Genomic DNA, 23,357 nt, shown 5'->3' with positions numbered 1-23,357 from the left:
ATCAGTTGGCTGCAGTGGAAGCCTGCATAGCTTACATTACCCATTTACATAGCAACACCCCCCCCCCTCGATTATATAGCTTTGCAGGAACAAAGAGCCAAACAAATGAAAGAACAAACAAACAAACACAAACAAACAAAAAGGAACTGCCAGGGGTGCAAATGATGGGCTGACTAGGCAGTGGGGGGGGGGGGGAATTTGCAAACAGCCAACCAAACCCAGGAATACAGCCAGCCATGGCCTACTAAACCATACAGGGGCAGTGCTGATAACAGAACAAGCAGCCAGGTAAGGGAGCACGCATTGCTTTGCAGTGCAATGAAGCAGGGAGGGCAAAACAAATATATGGGGCAGCAGGTGTGACGAAGACAACAGAAAAAGGGAGCAGCCTCTTGACCGCTTTTTCACACCTGAATGTCCGTGCAAGAAACGGTTACGGGCCGCAGCCCTGCGACCTCCACCCTCAACATTTGCCCGGTGGCGACTCAGAAGAGGCGCTGAAATCCAGAAGAGACGAAGAGATAGTGGCCGAGGAGAAACGGAAAAAAATAACTGCCCCTTTCAACAATAACATCACCGTGCTTCTTTTCCTTTTTTCCCCCCCCCCCAAATATGTGCATTTCTTTTTACGACCTAACTCAGTGGAAATGCCCACGTAGAATGGCAGGATGCTGGTGCACATCCTACACAATGGACATTTTGCAAACTTCTACAAACCAGGCACCCTGCAAAGTGCGAAGCTAGCCCTATAATATTTTTGCAGGCACCGTCTCACACCTGCCAGGGAGTTTTGGCAAGAGCACGGCCAAGTGAGTGTGTACCGAAAGCCCCATTCCTGCTTGCATTATTTTGTGTGCATTTTTTTCCCCGTTTTGTACACCCAAGAATCAGCATGCCCTAATTATGGATGTGCAAAACCCAAAACTCTCTAGTGTGTGGAGATAAGACATCCCCTAGAAAAAAGAAAAATAGCATTTGAAATGGCACGCTTGTATTCGGGGAAGTGTTCTTGCATAAAGTGTGTCCCGATTGGCTGATGTTTGGGGGCACACACCATCTGTGATGGTGACTGGCACCATGTGACAGTCGAGACCTCTATGGAAAGTTGTGGCCTTGGCCTCAGACTCAAAGGGCAGGAACAGCAAAGGCTGTATACTTTGAAGTTTGCTATTCACTTTCACTTGTGTATGATTAGTTTCACTTAGCCAATCAGTGCCACCTGAAGTGATGCCCTCGAAAGTCATCCACCGAGAATAAGCTGATCCGGAAGAATATAGAAAAGCAGCCTAGCTATGCTTAACAGCCATCTTGCGGAGTTTTTGCAAAATGTCCATTGAAATAATCTAAGACATTTGCCACTGGTAGCCCTCTATACTTTCATCCTACACACTAAAAAAGCACAAATATAAATTTTTTTAGAGGAATACATCACCCTAGGAGTGTTCTGTGAAAATGCAAACCAAACAAGCTGGCTTGCATAACTTTAGTCTTTGCATAGAAAATTTGTACACACAGTGGCTGACAGCTATAGAGTGAATTTACAACTATAAAAAACAAGGAAAACGATATACCTCAAAGTGAGAGGTCCGTGCACGTATTCATGTGTTGTAACAGGCATTGACAAATCAATTATGCAAGTCAATGTTCACAACTTTCAGGAGACACTCCTAAATTTCATTGTACAGATAATGAAATGAAAGTTACATCATACAAAGAGCATGTAAACAAATTTGCTCATATGCTGACGGTTTAATGGCTTCCTCTACCTCTTCATATGAAGCTACCCTGCTTACAATGACAACACAAATGTATTGCCAGGATGGCATAACTACAGAATATTGCCACCAAATGCAAGGATACAGTTAACTTTAAAGAGGCCCTGCAACGCTTTTTCAGCATGGTCAGAAAATGCTGCCGATCAGTACGAGGCTCCCGAGAACATGCAAGCCAAACATTAAAGCGCAGCACACGGCCTAGGATTTACATTAAGTCCGCAAAGTCCGCTAAAAGTTCGCAAAGTCCGCTAAAAAATTATGCTTACGGCGTCACAGGCAGGTTCCACGCCATTGGCTGATTTGAACATGGCGTGCTCGGTAGTTACTGTGGCCGCCTCGAGAGGCCGCCACACGTTCGAAGAAAGTAAAAATGTGCTCAAGGTCAGGAGGCGCGTGTGACGTACCTTCTTCCCCCGTACCCCCCCCCCCCCCTGCTTAGCTTCTAGTGCTTTCATCGGGGCGAGAGAAGAGAGAAAGCAATTACAGTGTGAAATTTTTGTAACTTCACTCTTACTGGACGGATTCTAAAAATTTTTACGGCAATCGATTCGTGGGGCGATAAGTTCTGTTCGTGAAGCCATTCCATGGCTACTTGGAAAAGTGTTTCAGGGCCCCTTTAAGGCCGAATGTTCAACAGAAGGAGAGTTGTCAATCAGCCTGATACAGCAGACAAAATAAATATAAGTTATGCATAGCTCAAAAAGCATCAAAGGCTCCTGGTGTCACAGGCTAGCCCACTCAAGAGAGTCTCAAGAATGCTGCTAAGTAACTTCATCACAGCAGTTTTCGAAACAGACAGTTGAAAACCTTTTAGAAACAGCAAAAAGGAAAAATACTGGCTAAACTTTCAATTGTTCCACCCAATCGCTTTCTACAGTGGAAACAAAAAGAACTGATAAACATTGAATATTTTCCTTCCACCATTTCAGAGAGTTGAGGACAGCACTACATCCAGACTGAAGATGCTATCCTTCTCAATTACTATGGAGTGTCAAAGAAGAATAGTTAATACTTCTAATGAAGGCAAGTGCCACTGTCAACATCCTTGAGTAGAGGTGAGTTATCAAGTGGAGCTGTACAGGGGCAATGTTCAGGAGACAAGCCAGATTCCCTCACTAAAATGTATTCAACATTCTCTTCAAATAAAACTTCAAAGAATAGGCATCAGAACCTACTTCAAATTGAAAAAAAAAAAGAATAAATTGCTACAGAGCTGCCAACCTAGTTCTATACACATACCAATATTTTCTAGTGCAACTTCCTTATGTAGGAAACAAGCGAAATTTTTCTTTTGATGACTTCAAAAATTATCAGCCCATTGAGGTGTACAGGCCAAGTTATCTCTAAGCAAAGGGCTCATTTTGTCCCCACAGCCACGAAGAATGTCAGTAGTGGCTGTCTTCAGCAGTGTGAATGGAAAATGAGGATGAAGATGAAAAGGTTATTTCTTTTATGTCTGCATACACGACACAACCCTTGCGACAAGTGTCAGCAGCAAGGACAAGATAAGCAGAGTTAAGACATTTATATGGCGAGAGCAGGATAAAAAATATACCAGCACCAAAAGACTTCTCCCACGATTCTCCATGTTGTCCGCTAACAAAAACCTTAAAGCAGCTAGCCTTTAGATTCCACTCGAGGCTACTCTGATAGTAAATATAATAGCAAAGTGACAAGGTTTGGCAGCATCAAGGAAGTGCAGACGACATGAAAAGATAATGGACAGATGTATGTGTGCTAGACAGGAATGCCTTAGCTCTGTGGCATTCTACATAAAATGTCAATTTGTCAAGCATTCTGTAAAGGTCACAGTGTGCAATGAAGGAGCTCAGGTATGCAGCTGAATGCAATCAACCCTGGGCAAAGCCTCTCGGAGCGCCTGAAGACCTTGTTACCATGAATGTGGACATGAACTTGAGGTGGCGGCTATGCCAGTTAATTGTTCTTATCACAACATGCGACAGCAAGAGCAACGTTCTATACCACATGTATAAGTAAGCACTACCAGATGCCATGCTGAACAAATGATCTGTAACATAACGAGTAAGAAGATTGGCATGCAAATAATTAAAAAAGCATTGCCTAACAAAACATGTCCTGCTCAAATAGTAAAGCTAAAGTAGCAAGCTTCATGAAATAAACTACAAAAAAATTGCTCATCCACCAGATCACACCGGAGTGATTGGCCATGATTCAGCTATCACTGATAAACAGAGGCTGTATTCTGTTCTCCAAACCGGAATTACTCTGCTAGGCAAAACTATTGCAGCTATGGTGGAGCTGATATAGCCAAATAACCTCAACTGCTACTCTAACAAACTGCAAAATAAAAAACAAGTTTGATCTCCTGTAAATCCTGCAAAGCTTGATCTCCTGACAAAAAACAAACTGAATTTCAAGCAATGAAACTGCAGTGCATTCAAAGCCGGTGGCTCAGGTTCTGGAATGCTCTGCTTGAATTCTGGTCAACCACAGGACTACCTTTTGACCATACTGCTCATGCCTTGTGTGATGTAATCTGTACTCATGTGCCTTGCTCTTTTTTCTTTTTTGGAGAGAGAGAGAGAGGGGGGGGGGGATTGTGTCCCTTTTAGGAAAATTGATGGCCTGCATCTTTTTCACTCCTTGTCATGTTTAGATGTTTACATGACTAATAATAATAACCCTGCAGAGAAAACATGCTACCAGTGACCAAATGTTTTATACTAACAACTTCAAAAGTTCTAGCACTTGTTTGCTGCTCTGTTTTTACTCGAATTTCAAATTGAGATTACACTTTCATGGCTGGCATCATTCGTTGTAAGAAACTGCCAGAACAAGGATTGGTTTCGTTACTTCCTGGCAACTAAATCTGGTTGAACTAGGCAAACTATGATGTGAAGTGGTTACTGAATGATGCAAACAAACAAATGTGGTCTTCTTGTGAAATCTGATAAAAAAGAAAGCAAGTCACAGTACTTCCACAAGTTTCACTCAATCAGGATACACAGGTGCAGTTGATCCCCAAGCAACTCTATCAGGCATTGAACATTGCGTTCCGAGATACTGCAGCTGGCACTGTATGCACATTTTCGAACTGAAACACACATATGCAAATCCACCGAATAACTTTCTAGACAGTAGCAGTGCAATCCCACTTACAATGACCGTGCCTAGCTTGATTGTGAAGATGCTGCTGCTGGCGACCCGTGTTGGTGGCGGTGTAGGGGTTGTCAAAGAACATGTGGAATGAGTCTGTGCCAAAGAACTCCCGGAACACCTCCTCTGGGTCCCGGAACGTGAAGCTGAAGAATGGTGCGGCAAACCCATCGTCAAAGAATCCGCCGACACCACCCATGCATCCGTTGAAGTGATGGTGGTTGTGGCGGGCACCCGACCGCATGCCACCGGCGGTGCCATTCAGGCCCTCCTTGCCATATCGGTCGTACACCTTGCGTTTCTTGTCTGTCGAGAAAAAAAAAAAGGAGCAGTATAACCAAAGTCCCATCGCCAGAAAACTCTCAAAGACAAGCTTTTTGCTCAATGTCCACAGAAATTCAGTAGGATGCCTGCCTAGTTTGTGCATTACAGTGAACAACATACAAAACTGTCCAATTTCATGACAGCAGGGCCTAAAATTTTACCTGTGGCCTTGGGACATCATACAATAATGTTAAGGATGATACTGGAAGCGCCAGTATGAACACACAATCATCTGTTGAGGCAATTGGTATTTGTGCTTCTTTTCAGAGGTATTCTGCTATCAATCAGCTGACAAATCTAATGAAACAATGCTGCATTCTTGTAAACAAACCAGCATTATTAGCACGTGCTTTACAATGCTGCAGATGCATGTGTATTAGCTTGTATCCCACCCAGCTTTTGCGCACTGTGTACAAAGTACCTATGTCGCAATCATACCAAGCCCACATACTCCAGTGCAATAGGAAATCTCGAACTCTGTTTAAGCTGACAGTGCATTTTTGAATACTATTTTCCTTCGTTTCACCGGCTGATTACTTGATGAGAAAATGAAACTTCCATCTCATTTCTTTTGCTGAAAACAGATATGCAAGTATGAGTGACACTATATACAGTAGACTCTCGTTAAATGGAATGAAGGAACCAGGAAAATGTGTTTTAACAGGAGTTCAGTTTACTGAGAGATGAACAGGGGTACAGAATACGAGTACGAAACCAATATTGTCAGAAGCACTTGACCCATTTAAGTAGCAGTTCAGATTAAGATTTTTCCATTTACTGAGTCTGCTGTATTAAAAGATTTTAGTGCGAACTTTTAGGTCTCATTAACACATGCAACTTTAAAGTTAGTATTTGGCTCTTTGGTATACAACGTAGTCCATGCTTACAGCTAGAAAACTAACTGTGCATAACAGATAGAAGTCAGAATTTGAGACGTCACAGTAGGCTAATGCAGCAAGTTCAAGGCGGCTGCACCACCCACATTTCATTCTTGATATAGTTTGTATTTCAGGCTTGCCGGGGCTGCTTTAATTGGACGTGTGCCTTTCTTTTGCAAGTGTAATTCACTGATACAACCCAAGCTTTTGCTTAGTGTTCCTTTAATTTATTATTGCAAAACAAAGGAGTAACATTATTGAGGAAACTAACATAACTACTAGGCAAGATGTACAATAACATTAATCACACTAGATGCTAAGAGAAGCCATCATACATGCAACAGTACACAAAATAAAATAACATAAAATAAAAGCAGCAAAATGTGCTTTTAAAAACAGCTGGTACAGAGCAACATGTCACTAGAAACTGAGGATGCTTAATTACTGGAACACTGACCATCAGAAAGAACTTCATAGGCTTCGGAAATTTCCTTGAATCGCCGTTCGGCTTCTTCCTTCTTGTCTGGATTTTTGTCAGGATGCCACTTCAAAGCCAACTTTCTGTACCTGCAAGCAAGAAATCGCATTTACCATGGAATGTGTAGAGAAGCAAGGACAATGCACAGAATGTCAAAACAGGATGAATGGCAGCTCCAGCATGCATACGTGAACTAGTGAGAGCAGAGGCTTTTCTTTAAAATAACCTGACAAGAATAGACAGCACAGAGACGAATCTAGTTTTCAAACAGGAGCTACGCACATAAAAAAAAAAAAATTCGGGCTGTTACATCATTGCCAACACTATCAAATTTCCAACTCTTACATAAATAACACAAGAAATTGGATGCAACACGGACAAGCTGCACAAAGCATGGCTGTTAAAAAGCCACATCAAATTTAGCAAAGTGAAATCTTGTTCGGTGAACAAGCTTAATGCTCCAGGACAGGCAAGGGGTAAGGAAAGATGCAGTAAAAGAGCTCTGGATAAATTCAGACCACTTTTAACATCAGGACATGCTTTTAGGGCAGTGTTAGGATAGTTGGAAGTGCACACAGTGTGTGCACATACAAGGCACAGGTGCCGACTATCTGAATTCTTTCTAGAATCTTTTGTTCATAACATTTGCCACGGGAGTAACACACGTGAAGAATTAATTGTTGGGCTAGTAGGTCGTGCATAACTTGCCGAGATAACTGTCTTCGTCTTCTTTCTTGAATGTTGTTTTATTCCTCGAACTAATATATCTCAGCTAGTTATGCACAACCAACTAGCCCAACAAATAATTCATCTAGAGTGCTTGTCTTCATCTTTCATGTTGTTTTATTCCTTCGGCTAATTAATCTCAGCCAGGTGACATAAGGAGATTTCCTAAATGTGAATCAAGTGCTTATCAGGCAAACATGTTGCTTTGTGAACGATTGCCCTAAGGAAAATGTTGTCAATGTTGAAAAAGAACGCTGCACATTGTGGGAGAGCACGCATGCCCATTTCCTTCCTTAACAATGGGGTAATCGTGGCGGTAGCCAAGAGGTCACTCGGGAGGGAGCACCGTTGCCCCTTTTCTGGGAACCCCTTCAGTCCCACCGCACTGCGCGCTAATCCTCGTTTCCCTGCTTGCGGGAAAGGGTACTGGTCCCCTGCGAGGGAGACTTACCCCTTGTTTTTTACATAGACTATCCCTCTACGTCACGTTTACGTGTTACTGCTAGCATAGCAATAAAGTGTTGTTTATTGACCTAGCCTGTTGCCTTATTTGCCTGAACCCGTCGTAGCTGCGATAACTCGCGCTACAGGAAGGGGACGTTAACACATGCACGGTACAACTGTGGACGACTGGAACCGGAACTAGGCTTCTGCACCAGCCATGCATAGAGCGGACCCCTTCAACATCTAAGCGCATGTTTTTACATGTGTGCTTCAGGGAATTGTACATTTCAATAAACAGCAAAATATGCACCATTTCAGATATTGGAAGCTTTCTAGTGGGTGGAAACTGTTAGCAATACGATCCTGATGGGGTCAACAATATAAATAATTATGTAAACACGAGAAACATGGTACATATATAGCTGTGTTCATGGAACAAAATGTTTATAACAATGACTCAGAGGTCATCATCGTATGTTCATGCAAACATTTATATTTATGTTCCATCCTTAACCATTGAATAAATAGCTGGTAGCCAAACATCCGTCACATCAACGGTATCCCTAGCATGGGTCAATTCTAGTGAAACAGTTTTGTCATTTACTATCTTCAGCATGAATTACGAGACACATACCTTATAATATTTGATTCCCATTGCAACAAGTGAAGTTGAGACTATGCTCAGGGTTGCTCACTGAGCTACCACAGCAAGTAGCAATCTTAAACCACGCATTGATAATACCCCTGATATAGAAAGACAAGGTATTGACGTGCACTAAGGAGCAGCCAATGAAACAGCATAAAGCCATACTTACGCCTTTTTGATGTCATCTGTGGTGGCAGTCCTGGCGACGAGGAGGATCGAGTAGTAGTCCACCATGTCTCAGCCGTGCACGCCTGAGGTGGAACAGAAGTGGAGGAACTACACCACCTGCTGCCTCAACCTGCATAAACAAGACATTTCCTTAGACATCTTCAGGTCACTTATCCCTTACCAAACTTGCAAAGGCGCATTTTACTGGCAACTAAGAAAATAAAAACGCCAGGCCTGCGCGTAAAACGCAGCACAGTCACAGCAAAAGCTGGAAGAGTGGCATTTCTAGAGCTCATTGTAAGCTCTCTTGTGACTTGCAAGGTACCCACTACACCATAAATCATAATTTTTGTGAAGTTGGGAAGTACCAACTATGCCACTATTCGTCATTTTACGGAGAAGCGAGGTGCCCACAACACATCTGCAAGGCATTATGTGCACTTTGCTGATGCGGCGAATGGTGACTATAAAAAATTATGGCTGAGCCTTTTGTAATAGGTTGGAAGCTTTAAACGACCCACTAGTTATGCAATTCGCATTGTGAGACACCCAGTCATTATTTCACTCTCCCACCACGCTACATAACATATGTTAACGTGAGAAAAAGAGAGAGAGGGGAAAAAAACTTTATTGAGACCCTGAGGAAATGGATCATGGGGGCCTTATGGGCTTCCTCGGCAACCGATACAAGTGCACTTGCGAGGTACCCACAACGCTATTGGCCTCGAGATCTTAGAGTGGCGCCCTCTCGCGTGTGACGTCAGAGCGGGGACTCCGCGCTGCAGCAGCCGCTGCTCCTGTATGCAGATCGTCTGCTTCAGGCGGGAACTTTGTCGAACGAACAGCCTTGCGACGGTCAACTAACGCCTGCAACGAATGTTTTTTTTAATTGCGGCCCAATCGAAAGGGCCAAGAAATCCCCAGGATGGCCGATGAGTGCGCCGATGCCACCGACCGCATTGCTGGTAAGAACTATGTGTGAGTGTTCTCGCTCGTTATCTTGTTTCCGCCGTACTATACTAATTAGTCTGGGTGTTTCTTTCGATATTTCAGTAAGCGTACCGTTCTCCAGCATCTACAAGTACATAGATAACGCTTGTCATCGAGGGCGAGGCGGTGTACGACGCAGGCCACGTTGTTGAATGCGTGGTCGAGGCCGTCAACGGAGATCGCATCACCCTCGCAGCTCTCATCCTGCAAACAAGTGCGCAAGTGCCGGCTTGTTGCACACCCCCCTGCCGATGCTCATGATCGCAGTTTGTTCCGTAATGTTGGTTCACTGAGAGCGATATTACGTCATAGTTCATATTAACACCGCACAGGGCCGTCGCATGGGTATTAGAATATAACAAATGGTTAATCGCTGATTATACCACGCACAGGGCCACAGGCATTAACGTGGCAAAGGCAAGCTGGGTAGAGTTTCACGCCACGCAGCCTAACGAAAAGCTTAAAGAGCTCCGCTTTTAAAAAAGTGTCTGCACTGCCTAAGGTGAAAACTTTTAGAGAATGAGCACTAAACAGCGGCAACAGCTTTGACTTATGAATTTATGATAAGCAGTCCGCTAGACGCGCGCTTGCCTTGATAAGGAAAATACGCATGTACTACGTCATCTGAGATGGCGCAGGATATAATAGATATCCTGCGCCGCTCAGCTGAGCTCACGAGGCGCGCTTTCCTTCGAGGCGATTCGGAGGCCGCGTCGTCGGCTCCTTGTCTATAGGGGCCTTCGCGGCAGGTTGTAGGACGGCACCGCACCTGGTGTAAGTCGCCTATGGTTATAGCCTGCCTGCAATAAACGGCTTAAGTATTGACGAGGCGCTTAAACGCGGTCACAAGCTTACCTAAGAGTGGCGCGTACGGTGGGTAGCAGAAGTCACTGTCCGCGAAGTGCTTGCTGCGCACTGTCGATGAAGGCGTGGGGCGCTTTCCCATTCTGAGATTGACTATCCACTTCTTCTTCAGCTTTGGGTCCTTAGGATAGTTGTGAAAGTCTTTTTCACGAGCGGACGAAGTACACTGAGGCACAGAGCAGTACTTCACCATTGCGCAGCACTCGCCGCTGAGACAAGCGGCCGCAGTTCTAAGAAACAGAGCTGTATTTCTAAATGAACGTTAAAAGCAGACCCACGGTTGTTCGAACAGCGTCAGTAGCCACCATACGCAAGATAACCAATTGAACCGCTTTTTTGTTGAGATTTACCACAACGGTGGTTCAACGCGGCACTGGGCCTACGTAGCAGACGAAAGCGCGCGAATCCCCGCTCTGACGTCATACAGGCGCCGTTCGCAGCGCCGCCATCGGTCGCACACCAGGCCAATAAATCACTAATTTTTGTGAAGTTTGGAAGCAGCCACTATGCCATTTTTCGTCATTCTGCAGAGAACCGTGGTACCCGCTAAAGACCTGTAAGGCATAGTGTGTACGTTGTTGATGCTGTGCCTGATGACAATGAACTTGAAGAATTATGGCAGAGTCCTTTTGTAATAGGTTGGAAGCATTCAACGACCCACTCGTTGCACAATTTGCATTGTGTGACACCTGGTTGTTATTTCACTCTTCTACGACATTATGTTACATATGATAATGTGGGTCCTTCCCGACATGAAGCCTGTATAGGGTCTTTTTGCACTGGAGTTTCAAGCACCGGCATGGCTCTGTGGTAGAATACTGGGCTCTCACACAGAGGGCCCAGGTTTCAACCCCGTTCTACACTAGATATTTTTTCTTATTTGCCGCGATAGTGGTTATGGACACCGGTGGCGGACAACTACAGCATCAAAAATGGCCATTGTAGTGATTTCATAACAGCTTTCACTGTAAGAAAAATGGCACAAGCAAACATTTGGAAAATCACTGCTCTTGTACACTGTCGCAGTGAGGAAATCCCTGCAACAATAAACAAGAGCAGTGATTTCACTGTGACACTAGAGTGAAATGGTGAATGTGACCGGCGATGTTGGGGCAATGGTGATTGGCTGATCCCAAAGGTTATCGTTCTGCCACCACTGTTCAGTGCCCAAGCACGTGCACAAAAATTGCAAGGACTTGGTTCTGGGCGGCTGTACAAAAATGTCCACTGGGGTGAACAGCTTTACTACTAAATGTTCCATACTATTTAAAAATGATATCTCATGTATGTAACCCAAGACATGCGAAAAGCTGGACATAAGTAGCCTGTGATAATGAAGACCAATTTATAAATGTAGCTCAAAAAATCAGTCCTTCTGCGATCTGAATCTAAATTACAGGTCATCCACTGTGAGAATTTTTGGAATAACTGCATTTACACCAGAAAATATTTTGATGTTCCTTTTCTAGCAATTACACGAAACTGTTCTGTATCTAGACTTGGTAACAAAAACTTTATAGCTTAAAAATAAGAAAGCTGTTATACGGCTGCTAATACCCAGTTTCAGAGTATTTTTAATTTCTGCTTTCCTTTTAAAGTATCTCATCGGCAGTCTATCATGCTACACCCCATGCACAACCTTTCATGAACGTATTCCATCACGAAGGTTGCTTCGTGACAGGTGATGCATGTGCACAAAAAGCTTGCAGAGTCTCATTTTGATTAGAGAAATTGGTGTGCACCAGGCTTGCTTGCCTTTTCTACTGAGAATGCTTTGCCACGCCTGCCGTGCAAACCTATTCATAACATTAAAGTACCAGGTATGTGGTGTAAATGAAAAGGCACACATGATAGATGATTACTGTTGTGCATCTGAAAGATGCCCCAGAGGTATGTATTCCGGAGTGTACAGTGTTGCACACTAAGTACGAAATGGAGTATAGATGCTTGTTGAGTGCAACTGTATTAGAGGGGTACTGACAGGAATTTTTGAAGGGGAGTTTAGTCTGCCATACCAATCTGTGTACAGAGACAGCTCTGCACAAGTATGAAGCTCAGTTAAAGCTGATAAGATATTTTATTTTGACACTGAGGTCCATTTTCACATGGCGCACCTACTGACATCAGCACTAACGTGGTGTCAGGCTACAGTGTCAATTCTGGTGACTTCACGCACCAGTATGGCTAGTTGTGATGACATCAGGCCCCGAAACAACCAGAATGGCAACGGAGCCACAATGGAGCGACCGTGGAAACGTCGAAATATCTTGTGCTAGCATGTGACGAGAAGATCATAGTGTTGTGACATCAGGGTACAGTAGGAACCAAAACTAGCTTTTAAAAACATACTGTCATTGCTTTTTCAGGGTGCACTCATGCTTACCAGTACGTTTTCTGAGCTCTTGAGGGCTCGGCCTTTCACTTGGGTGGGGCGAATGAAGATTTTCATGTTGGTACACCGTTAAAGGCGTACAGACACGATTTTTAGTAATTTTCGTATTGTGGCTCCAAATAAAAACACTGGTGTCGAGAATCCCATAAAGAGTATTGTGGTGTATTGGAATGCATTAAATATATTTTTATTCAGTTACCTTAAAAAAAATGAAGTTTCAGTATCAAGGAGGCAGTTTCACAGCAACATTTTAACACAGCCTGATGCAGGTCTTAGTCAAGCAGGGACAGCAACTTGAGACATACGTGCAACATCACCTGTCATATGCTCTCAGTTGCATGTTGTGCATCTAAACAACGATAAGTGATTTGTTGTCCATCAACTTGGATAGCAATTTTGGCTGCAGGCAAGATGCAGAGTGAACTGTGTTCAGGCGTCACGATAATGCCAAATTGCAGTGGAACTGGCTTGCAGATGCTGGGCAACGGAAACTTTAAAATCAAACTAAAATATTTTATGTCCATTTCCTGGCTCCGGTGTGTGGAGAGTGTTAACACTGTATGCCAAGGAAACAAAAAATGTATCTTTTGCAATGCCTAAAAGTTGTGTCAGTACTCCTTCACGGGCATACAACTATAGCAGTCACTAAAATGTGAAGTACCTGTCAATGACTTGTTCCTCAGCTGCATAAAGCTTCGTTAAAGGGGTACTGACAAATTTTCAGCCGTCATGTTGCATAAAATAAAAGGCCAAGCCCTCAAGAGGCTAGAAAATGTGCTGGTAAGCGTGAGTGCGCCCTGAAAAAGTACTAATTACAACATGCTAATTACAACATGCATTACAAATGACTGACAAACTGGTTTACAGATGCACTACTTGTTACTGGGTTTTGGCAGAAAGCAGGTTGGAAACTAGCCATAAAACACCATGAGGTAATGCATTATCCATGAGCAATGATGAAAAGAAAAATACATGTATCCTATCCAACAGATTTAAAAAGGGGCGCCTCCTTCAAGCAGCTATGTCAAGCTCCAAGCTCTTGTATTACATATATATATATATATATATATATATATATATATATATATATATATATATATATATATATATATTTCACATACGGCATGGAAGCGGCACTCAAAGTTAAACTTTTGAATGACTCGACCTAGAATCAAAGGGATCGTCAGCGAATACACAATACTGATCTGATGCCAATCCGGAAGAATGACCTCACGGTGTTAACCTAACACCGTGAATGAGATGAAGCTTTGATGTAATGTCACAAGAGTTGCAAGTTTATGCAGCGCCACTCAGATTCTAAGAACTCCTCAAATGACAAGAGCTGTAATGAACATTTTCCTGACGGCTCGTCCAAACAGCGCATATCATTGCGGTGCTCTTGATTGGTACCTTATTGAAGCGCAGTAAAATAGTTGAAACTGCTTTTGTGAGCCATATGGACAAAAACTACAGGACGCCTCGCCCATTGAACGACCGCTGTGCTTTCAACAAAAGGCAATTGATATGGATCAATACGTCCCAACGTTTCACGCATAATGCAATTTCGGCAGATGAACAGCACTGTCTCTTGTGGTCTAAACAATCGATGTTCCTGCGACTGTGCTTAAAACTGTACGCAATGGCTGTGTCGAAGGTCTCCTAGCAACTGTTCAAAGCAGACCAGCTATCCAAAATAGATAAAAAGCCAGCGCACCGCTTGGTTTCTACATAAAACAGCTGCTCGAAATTGGTTAGTCTGAAACATAGAAACACAAGCGCATACAAAGCTGGGTGCACCATGAACAGAAGCGAAAATTTATTGGCATATAAGTGAGCAGCGCGACGTACCCGGACGCGTGACGTCGCAAACGACAGCAGCTGTTTCGCGTCAAGTCCAACGCGCCCTTTATCAAGAGCGCCAACTCGGCCAACGTTCTAGAAACTACTGCCGCAGCGCCGCTACTGTGCCCGTCGGAGGTTCGATAAACTGTCTCGACCGTCCCCGGAGATCTGACGAAATATCGCGCTGTGTCACAAACTACGTCGGAAACGCAAAAGAGTAAAGGAACTGTACAGCGTACGGCAAGCATTATGGCTCATTTCGCCCCGAACAAGAGCGTTCGTTGGGACATACCAAGCGCGGGGTATACCGCTGCCCACCCGACAACCTACGCATTTCGGGCCTGCGATTCGTTATGTTACAGAAAGATTAGCATAAGAGAGACCGAAAATGGAAAGCCAAAGGACAAGAATAACGCCTGCGACGGGAGAAAATGCAGCGCAAGGGCGTTTTACTTGTCATACACACGTCCGTTTGACAACATTAAACAAGGCCAGAAGGAAGAGAACAGCGATTCGTACGCCTCTAAAGCTTGCAGTGCAAAATGCTTACACCGTTAAGCAAAACTAAATAAGAGCAGCACCGAAGCGTGTGTACTGTACCTACTCAAAAAGCCGTATGTTTACTTCCCCACTAGCGGCGCTACTCCGTACGACCAACGCGAAGGCTAGGGCGGCGATGGAGAAGGAAATTGTATGGCCCTGCGTAAACGCTGCGGTAAGTGACTGCAAGAGGTGCAGCGAAATCGCATGAACGGCACACTTTTTCGAGCTCAAGATTTAGGTTAGTGACAAACGGACGGGGGATACAATGCGAAGGCTACCACTGCTCGGGACCTAGCACAAAAGGCCACGAATGCGATGTGCTACGAGGCGCTGCTCTTTACAGCCCCGAGTTAGCATATGCTAGTGCACTCACCGGGATCGGCTGACAAGGAACGCCACAACGTAGCTGTCGCTATGTCGGCTGAATTATCGCTTGTCCGAAGCCTCGTGCACGCGAATTTGGCAGCGCATTGACGGACGCATACGATTCGCCACCATTTTTCACAAAGCGCGCGCACTTGTGGAATCGCAAGTCCGGTGCTCGCCGCGCACAACACTGCCCAAAGGCTAGGCCTAAAGTGGACGAGTCAGAAAGAACAAAAAATAAAAGGGAAACTACACAACGCCAAAACTGGTACGAGCAGAAAACACTCTACGGAGGCTGGACTCCCACACTGGCTTGACGCGCTTGCTAAAAGCCGTCCTTGGTCGGATGCACAGGCTCGGCGTCAAACGGGCGCTGTTGAAACTCCGTTTTCGCTCCCAAAAACGGGCGGAAAAAAGAAGAGAACGACGCTCACACATGCGCTGATCCGCGCGCTTTCGGGCGGAAAACTGATGGGGTAGCACGGCTCACCTGTTCCAACGCTGGCAGCCGTTTAATCCACGGGAATGGCACGCGCACAGAAGCACACGCGCGGCCCAACAACACACCACAGCAGCGACGCGTACACAACAACCAGCACGGAGCGCAGCGAAACGACGACTATGCAGCCTATCGGCAGGTTGCCCTATCCCAGGGTGCACCGCGCGCAACAGATGAACGACAAAGAAAAGTGGCGAGGGAGGCTTTCCCGCTCTCTTCCTTGACGTGTTTCCTTCCCTTCGCTCGTCGCCCGCTGGCTCAACCAGCTCAACGCTCGCTGGCTTGGCCAGCTTGGCGCGTTTTGCCCCGCTCCTGCCTTGTCACACGGGCCAATTTAGTTGCAGGTTCCGGACGATAAGAAAGTGCCGCCAAACTTTCCCCGTTGCGTGAGGACGGGAGTGACCTCAGACCCTCCCGAGGTTTCGAAATTGTTTCCTCGCGCCGCGCTTTTCCGTCGGTCTACTCAACTGACGGAAGAAGTTTCGCGCGCTTGTTTCTAGAAGCTTGGTCGCGCGTAGGCTAACCGCAGCACACTGAGGGACGGATGAGTGCCGCGGTGCTGCTTCATTAAACGGATAGCAAGTAAAAACCAATATTTGTTGAGCTTTTCAGCCCTTTTCGTCGGCCGTTTTCTGCGCGTTGTAGCCAGATTACGCGCAGAGTGCAATGTTTATTTATAGTACGTTACTAGGATTATAACGTCAGTAATTATTTTTCAGCTACTAAGGAACTGTTCGTCACTGACGAAGTTCGCAGACATAAAATCAAATCGGCTCGCGCCAGTTAGGGTTTAATAGAGATCACTGAGTGAGGTTTCGTCTTCCAGTGTCCACAGTTTGTGAATTATACGGGTGCCAGATAGGTCTATATAATGTGATGTTTGCTTTTGTCTTTATCGCCTTCATTAACCGCAAAATTATTGCCGGTTTCGGCGGCAGCCAAATGAGAGCATTAGCTGCGTTTCAGCGAAACGAGTTGGCCACGTGCTAATGCCCCATCCACGCGAGGCAGTCCTATTTCACTCTCACCATTCGCCTTGCGTGCGGCGGGTTGTTCATCCTCGACCCCCAGCGGATTGCAGGCGTGATCCCAGAAGCAGAGAGCTCCTCTACGAAGGAAAGGGAGAGGTCGTTCATTACTCCTATTTGCTTTTACGCGTCCTTTAACTCCCCGCATGAAGTAACAAAAGCGGGGAAAAAAAAAAAAAAGACTGGCCGAAAGCACGCTCGTCGTAGCCGCGTGATTCTCCTTGTTAGGTTTCTTTTCCCGTCTTGTATAATTATCGGAGGTCACTGCCCTCGTTCGAACTGCTTCCGATGGCGTGCCAGAGCCTTTTCCTGGTCTTCGGAGAATCCCTGGCCGAGAAGTTAGAACGCACTCAGTGTTCTTATGCTCACCTGCAGGCTACTTTCTTCTACTCTTTTTCTTTTTAAGAGGGTGGGCGCATCCGCATCTCGTTAGCGCCGGCGGTCGAGACTTGCACGGTGCGAGGCGCTGCAGATGCTTGCCCAGTTGTGCGCGAACTTTTGCCGCGGATTTCGTAACGCGCTAACGACACCCATGGGTCGCCGCATTCGTTTGCACGCCGCATGTTCCCTTCTACCGTCAGCAGAGTAGAAATGTGGGCTAGTTGGCATGAACGCCTGTACTTGAAGTCAGTGCAGACACTGTTATGATCGGACTTCACGGCTTGGCGCCGCTGGATCCTCAGTATGGTATGGCGGCATCAGCCCTGCTTTCTTCGACCTCAACGTTCCCCGAAACGCACCAGATAAGGCGACACATCGAGGCAAGGAGAGGTTTGCAGCTGTCAACACATCTGACATCGCGGCCAGTCTTCAGGAATGTGTACAGCAGCAATCCGTTCATTGTGTGTATGGTTCCTTTGTGGCCTGGCGACCCGACTAGGAGCTGGCCGTCCGCTGCGCCGACGGCGCTCCGAGGCAAGGAACGACTGCACCTGACAGCACACCTGACAACGTAGCCCGTTTCCGGGAATGTGTACCGCCGAGATCCCTTCTTGGTGTGTATAGTGTCTTTTGTGTCTTGTTCGCCTCCCGGGACTGCCCGTCGTCCAGGTGCGCCGCTTCTCTCTTTCCCGGAGTGCGAAGGAGGCGGTGCTTACTTAGTGGGCGGAGATGAAGACAACATCTTTGATTGGACTGTCTTGGACTTGATTGTTTCCTCCAGCAGGGAATCCTGGGAAGGCCCAGGCGTTATAACGCGAGCGTCGAGACGCTCCATGCAGGCTATGCTACGACGAGGCTTCGACAGGCCACGTCGAGGCTACGTCGACGCGACGCAGCGTCGCTAGACGACGCTACGATACGCTACCAAAACGACATGTAAAATAAACGTTACTGTTATCAACTCCGGCTCCTGAACTCGACTTCTCCCTGAGGCCTGGCTGCTCCCCGGTCCTATGGGCAGACCCCCGATCACATCAACACCAACAATACGCATAAGATAGCAACCACGAACTTTGCGCACCGATACGCTATACAGGGAGAGTCCCTCCACGACTCACAACGTGTCCTGGTTTCCCGACCGTGCATTGTTTTCACTTCGGTTATGCGTAATAAAACTCCTCCGTTCTGATCACGAACAGAAGCACATAGGATAGAAGTGAAAAAAAAAGAAAGAAAATTGAGCAATGTTCTTTCATCGGTGCAATGATTTTTAGTTTATTTTTTTTTAGTCGATATAGTTTCAAAAAAGGTACAGAAATGGAAAGGTCATCACATACCTCCCTGAGTGACATGAAGAATGATTAGGAGGAGAGCATGAGAAGGCAAAAGCAGGCTTTATGAAAAGAGGAAAGAAGTGCCACTGGTCAAACCTATAATAGTTGTGGTCTTACGTCCCAAAGCCACGATATGACCATGAGAGACGCCGTGGTGGAGAGCTCCGCAAATTTAGACCACCTGGGGTTCTTTAACGTGCACCTGAATATATATAATCACACGGGCCTCTAGAATTTCGCCTCCACGAAAATGTGGATGGGATTCGTTCCCACGGCCTTTGGATTAACAGTCAAGCACCATAATCACCAGACCACTGAAGCGGGTAGCGGTCAAGATTATTGAGACCGGAAAGGAATTGAGGTTAGCCGAAGAAAAGAGTCGTCCGATCTGCTGTCCCAAACTGGAGAAAGGGAAAATGAAGTAGACGGGCGAAAAAAAAAAAAGAAAGAGAGAAGACTTGTAACCTACGGGATAATTACAACCTGTCTAACATAACACTGGATCGTTAAGATTTCAATCAGTGATGCTACTCGCAGTAAAATTGTTTGATTACTCTCAAACGTGTGCTTATCGATATGACACGCTGGCAACAGGGTAAAGTGCTGCAGCAGCCTTTCCCGCCGTTGACGCACTGACAAGACTACAAACTTGCTGGGGAGCTGAAATAGAGCGCGATAAACTTGCTGAGCACGCACACAAAACGATGGCAGCATTACTGCAAGGCACGGCTCGTCCCAGGTCTGTTAGTGTGGACGGGAGCAACGCTTATCGTTGCAGTTTGGACGCATGACTTCAAGTGGGAGTGGCGTCGTCTGGGCGAGATACTATTTGACAATAAAGAAGCGTCGCTGTGAGAACAAAGCGTAAGTTGGGATTCTGACGCAGAGATATAGACGGTGCCAGTGTGGCCAAAACGATAAGCAATGAGATATATCGACCATGTTAATACGAAATCAACCATAAACCTCCGTTTTTACACTTCGGGTGCACAAAAAAGATAAATAATGACTATAACTGGTCCACTGCGGTGGCTGCGTCGCGCTGCAGAGCACGAGGTCGTGGGTTCGAATCCAGTGCGCGCCGGTTACTTTGCGATTAAGATGCAAAACAAGAATGCTCATGTTTATCATGCATTGTACCACGCCTTAAAGGACCCCAGAAGGTAGAAAAAAAAAATATTTCGTTGCACTCCCCTACGACGCCCCTCATATAGAACCCACTTAAGCCCAACAAAACACAAGATACTATAGTTTGTTAGGCTTTGATAAAGCTCAACAAACTAGTAAATCGGTGATGATCAGGGCAGATATTATTAATAATTGCTGGCGCTTTATGTGCCAAAACCATAATAATAATATCTGGGGTTTAATGTCCCAAAACCACGATATGATTATGAGAGACGCCGCGGAGGGCTCCGGAAATTTCGACCACCTGGGGTTCTTACAGTACACGGGCCTCAGACATTCTCGCCTCCACCGAAAATGCAGCCGCCGCGGCTGGGATTCGATCCCGCGACCTTCGGGTCAGCAGTCGAGCGCCATAACCACTAGACCACCGTGGCGGGGCGTGCCAAAACCACGATATCACCATGAGGCAAGTCGTAGTGGGGTGCTCCGGATTAATTTAGACCATCTGGGGTTCTTTGACGTGCACCTAAATCTAAGTACACATGTGTTGTGTGCATTTCGCCCCCATTGAAATGTGGCCGCCGTGTTCGGGAAACGAACCCGCGCCCTCGAGCTTAGCAGTCACTCGCTAAGCTATCACGGTGGGTTAGGGCAGATATTTTCGAAAAGTGGCAGCGGCGGAGGTGTAGGACAGGGCCCCTGGCATCTATGTCATGCTCCGATCTCCTGACCCAACACGTTTCTGGTGTTCTGCACCAGAAGAAACCAGTACGATTATTAGATGCGAAAGCATCTTATGCTCGGGGCAGTGTCCGTTCTGTGGCGTCCGCACCCATACTGCGCATGCGCCAACTCTCCCCCCTTTCCTCGCGTGAGCGCGAGGAGGTGGGATGGCGTGAGCGCTGCCTCCGCTTCGTTTCTCTTCTCCCGTTACTCTCTCTCCGCCACAGCTGTGCGCTCGTATATAAAGGCTCGTTCACACCGGCGACTAACAACGGTCGCGCGACTAAGTTAGTCGCAAAGCGACTGGTCGCAAACGGTCGCAAATGGCCGTTTTGGTCGCAAAGCGACTGCTTTGTCTCAGTCGTTCACTGCTCGATTTTTCAGTCGCGCGACTGCAGTCGCAAAGCTCTGAGCCAATCACATGCGCAGGAACAGGACGTCACCTTATTTTACGGGGCAATAGCAATGCGAACTATATACGAGCAGACGTGAATTTTATGTGGCGACATATATAGGTCGCACGCATGTGTGAACATCGGTCGCTTTGAGTCGCTTTTTGACCGCCAGTCGCAAACGGTCGCGCGACCGTTGGTAGTCGCCGGTGTGAACGAGTATGTCAGCGTCGACAAGCGGTAATTCAAACGCCTCGACAACCACCGTCTGATAAGTCACATAAGAGAAACGGAAACTCGATGCACACACCCGCGATGCTTTCGCATCCCACCATGGTTGCCCGTAGGGGGAGATGATGTGTAATTTTTTTTAATCGTACACGGTGACTAATAGTTAGTGCCCGCTCTCGCCTTGGACCTACAAGGACCATGTACAGTAACTCTACCATCACCAACTATAGCGGAGATGTTCTGTTCAATGATAAATAAGAAATAGTTGTGTGTTAGAAAGTACATGGGGATGCAAGGCTCTCTACCACAGGGTGCGTTTATTCGGGGAATAGGCTCAGCAGTCCCCTCGATAGCTACTATAGTCACGGTTCCACAGCGCCGAGCAACTTGGAGACCATCAACGATATTAAAGACGCGCATTCGGGGCGCAGAGCAGAGACCACATTATAGGCGCTTATAAAACGGCCATCAATCAACAGAATGCGTGGGAGGAGCCCGTCCAATCGCAACTAAACCGTCCTCGTCCAGGTTATTGTATGACGCCGCGCCTTCGAAGAGAGCGGCATGCGTTGACCTCGCAATGAAGGCGCACCGAAGCAGCGGCAGTTGCATGCAGAGCTTTCTTGCACGCGGTGTTTTATGCGCGGGGTTTCCCGAAATGGAAACGCGCGGGCGCGGACCTGGCGCGCATATGCACAGTTGTAACCGCGCACAGACAACTGGCCTATTAGAAACGCACACGCCAGTGCAGTACGTGGAAGGGCGCATTTCACGGCGAAGGCGGCGCGCAGGTTTTTTTCTCTTTTTTTCTTTTTTTTTTCGAGCGAAGCGGCGCGTGATGAGTAATGGAGTCATTGTATCTATCACCCTCCTCCCATCGTCGTCACCCGCAACGCTGCAGGGACTGCGTGCTACAGCGTGGAGCCATTGGCCCTGCGCCCGCGCCCTTCCGCGACCCGGCAGTCAGTCGGTAGAGGCGTGTCTATATGGGCGCTCGTCATTATCGTTCACTGCCCGGTGATCGTACTGCGAGCGCATGTTACAGTACAACACCGAGTCAGCTGTATGACCGTATAGCCAGAAGTGCGCGAGACGAGCTAGAACAATGTACGTGCGCGCGCTTTTCTCCGGGCGCGATTTCGCGCCAAATAATACGCTGCTTTAAATCTTTTTTTTTTTTCTTTTTCTAACCGAACCCTCTCGTTCAGACTGCTTTTCTCACTCGTTGCACTTCTGTCGCTCCCAATTTCATTGAAATTACGCCCCCAAATGTCAAGGGTCGTCAATCACCATGCGTATACGCTGAAGGGGCGACAATGAGGCGTGAAAATCCCGCAGTAATTTTTGAAAAGCATTGTTCTTCGCGTGCTTTCACTAGAATGAGGTGGTGAAAAAGCACACAAAAAAAAAAACTTTGCAGGAAAGACGAATTTTGCAAATATTGCCTTGCAGGCCTTTGCAACCGCGCGCAACCTTCAGGACACGCCAGGGCCGATGCTATGCGCAAGGTCGCAGATTCGACTCCCGACCCCTTCTGCCGCATTTCGATAGAAAGAAGCCAAATGCAAAACTACTTGTGTTAGTTGCGCGTTAAAGGACCTCGGGCAACATAATCCGTCTCCTTACGGCGCGCCTCATAATCATGTCGTCTGGCGCGTAAATCACAAAATTAAACATTCTTTTCTTAGCGACCGAAAGCCTGACCGTGCGCACAGCAATCCTTTGCCCCCGAGCTGCTGATTGACGGAAGTTCTTCATTCGAGAGCGCTGACCCACGAAAAGGGGCCAAAGCACTTCGAGGTCCGACGATCGGCTGCGGCCTCATCACCGGCGAGCGTAAAGAAAGCAAATGAAGGCGAAGGGAGCAGAACAAATACCCAGAAGCCGGGACATCCCATTAACAGTCCGGGAAACACTTGCCACGCGGCCGTAAATAGAGTTCGCGTTACGCCTTCCACGCGCTGTGCGCGCTCATAAAATCACTCTCGAATGGGAGATCCCGGCGCGGGCGCCGCGGGCAACATAGACAACATTCCTGACCGCTAAACGAGCCCGCGAATGCTCGTG

The 23,357-nt window shown here is 46.6% G+C and overlaps 1 protein-coding gene across 8 annotated transcripts in view; it reads right to left on the bottom strand.

Moving 5' to 3' along the window:
• The window catches only part of LOC119388046 (dnaJ homolog subfamily B member 6), a 351,281-nt gene that overhangs the window by 8,417 nt on the left and 319,507 nt on the right, over positions 1-23,357 (bottom strand). For 3 of the 8 annotated variants that reach the window (XM_037655656.2, XM_037655660.2, XM_037655661.2), the window contains exons 1-5: positions 16,065-16,242; positions 8,579-8,707; positions 6,573-6,682; positions 4,917-5,219; positions 411-497 (exon numbers count right to left, since the gene is read on the bottom strand). In XM_037655656.2, coding sequence (XP_037511584.1) covers positions 411-497; positions 4,917-5,219; positions 6,573-6,682; positions 8,579-8,643 — 565 coding nt within the window. In that variant the 5' untranslated portion in view covers positions 8,644-8,707; positions 16,065-16,242. Of the gene's footprint in view, positions 1-410; positions 498-4,916; positions 5,220-6,572; positions 6,683-8,578; positions 8,708-15,581; positions 15,607-16,064; positions 16,243-23,357 lie in introns of those variants that run through there. The other 5 variants (XM_049413809.1, XM_037655657.2, XM_049413808.1 and 2 more) reach the window with 3 other exon arrangements.

Source organism: Rhipicephalus sanguineus, chromosome 3 (assembly GCF_013339695.2).
Source record: "Rhipicephalus sanguineus isolate Rsan-2018 chromosome 3, BIME_Rsan_1.4, whole genome shotgun sequence".
In the NCBI taxonomy this organism is placed as follows: Eukaryota; Metazoa; Arthropoda; class Arachnida; order Ixodida; family Ixodidae; genus Rhipicephalus; species Rhipicephalus sanguineus.
The sequence above is the reverse complement of the archived record's forward strand: the minus strand, read 5'-3'. Positions and strand labels throughout refer to the sequence as shown.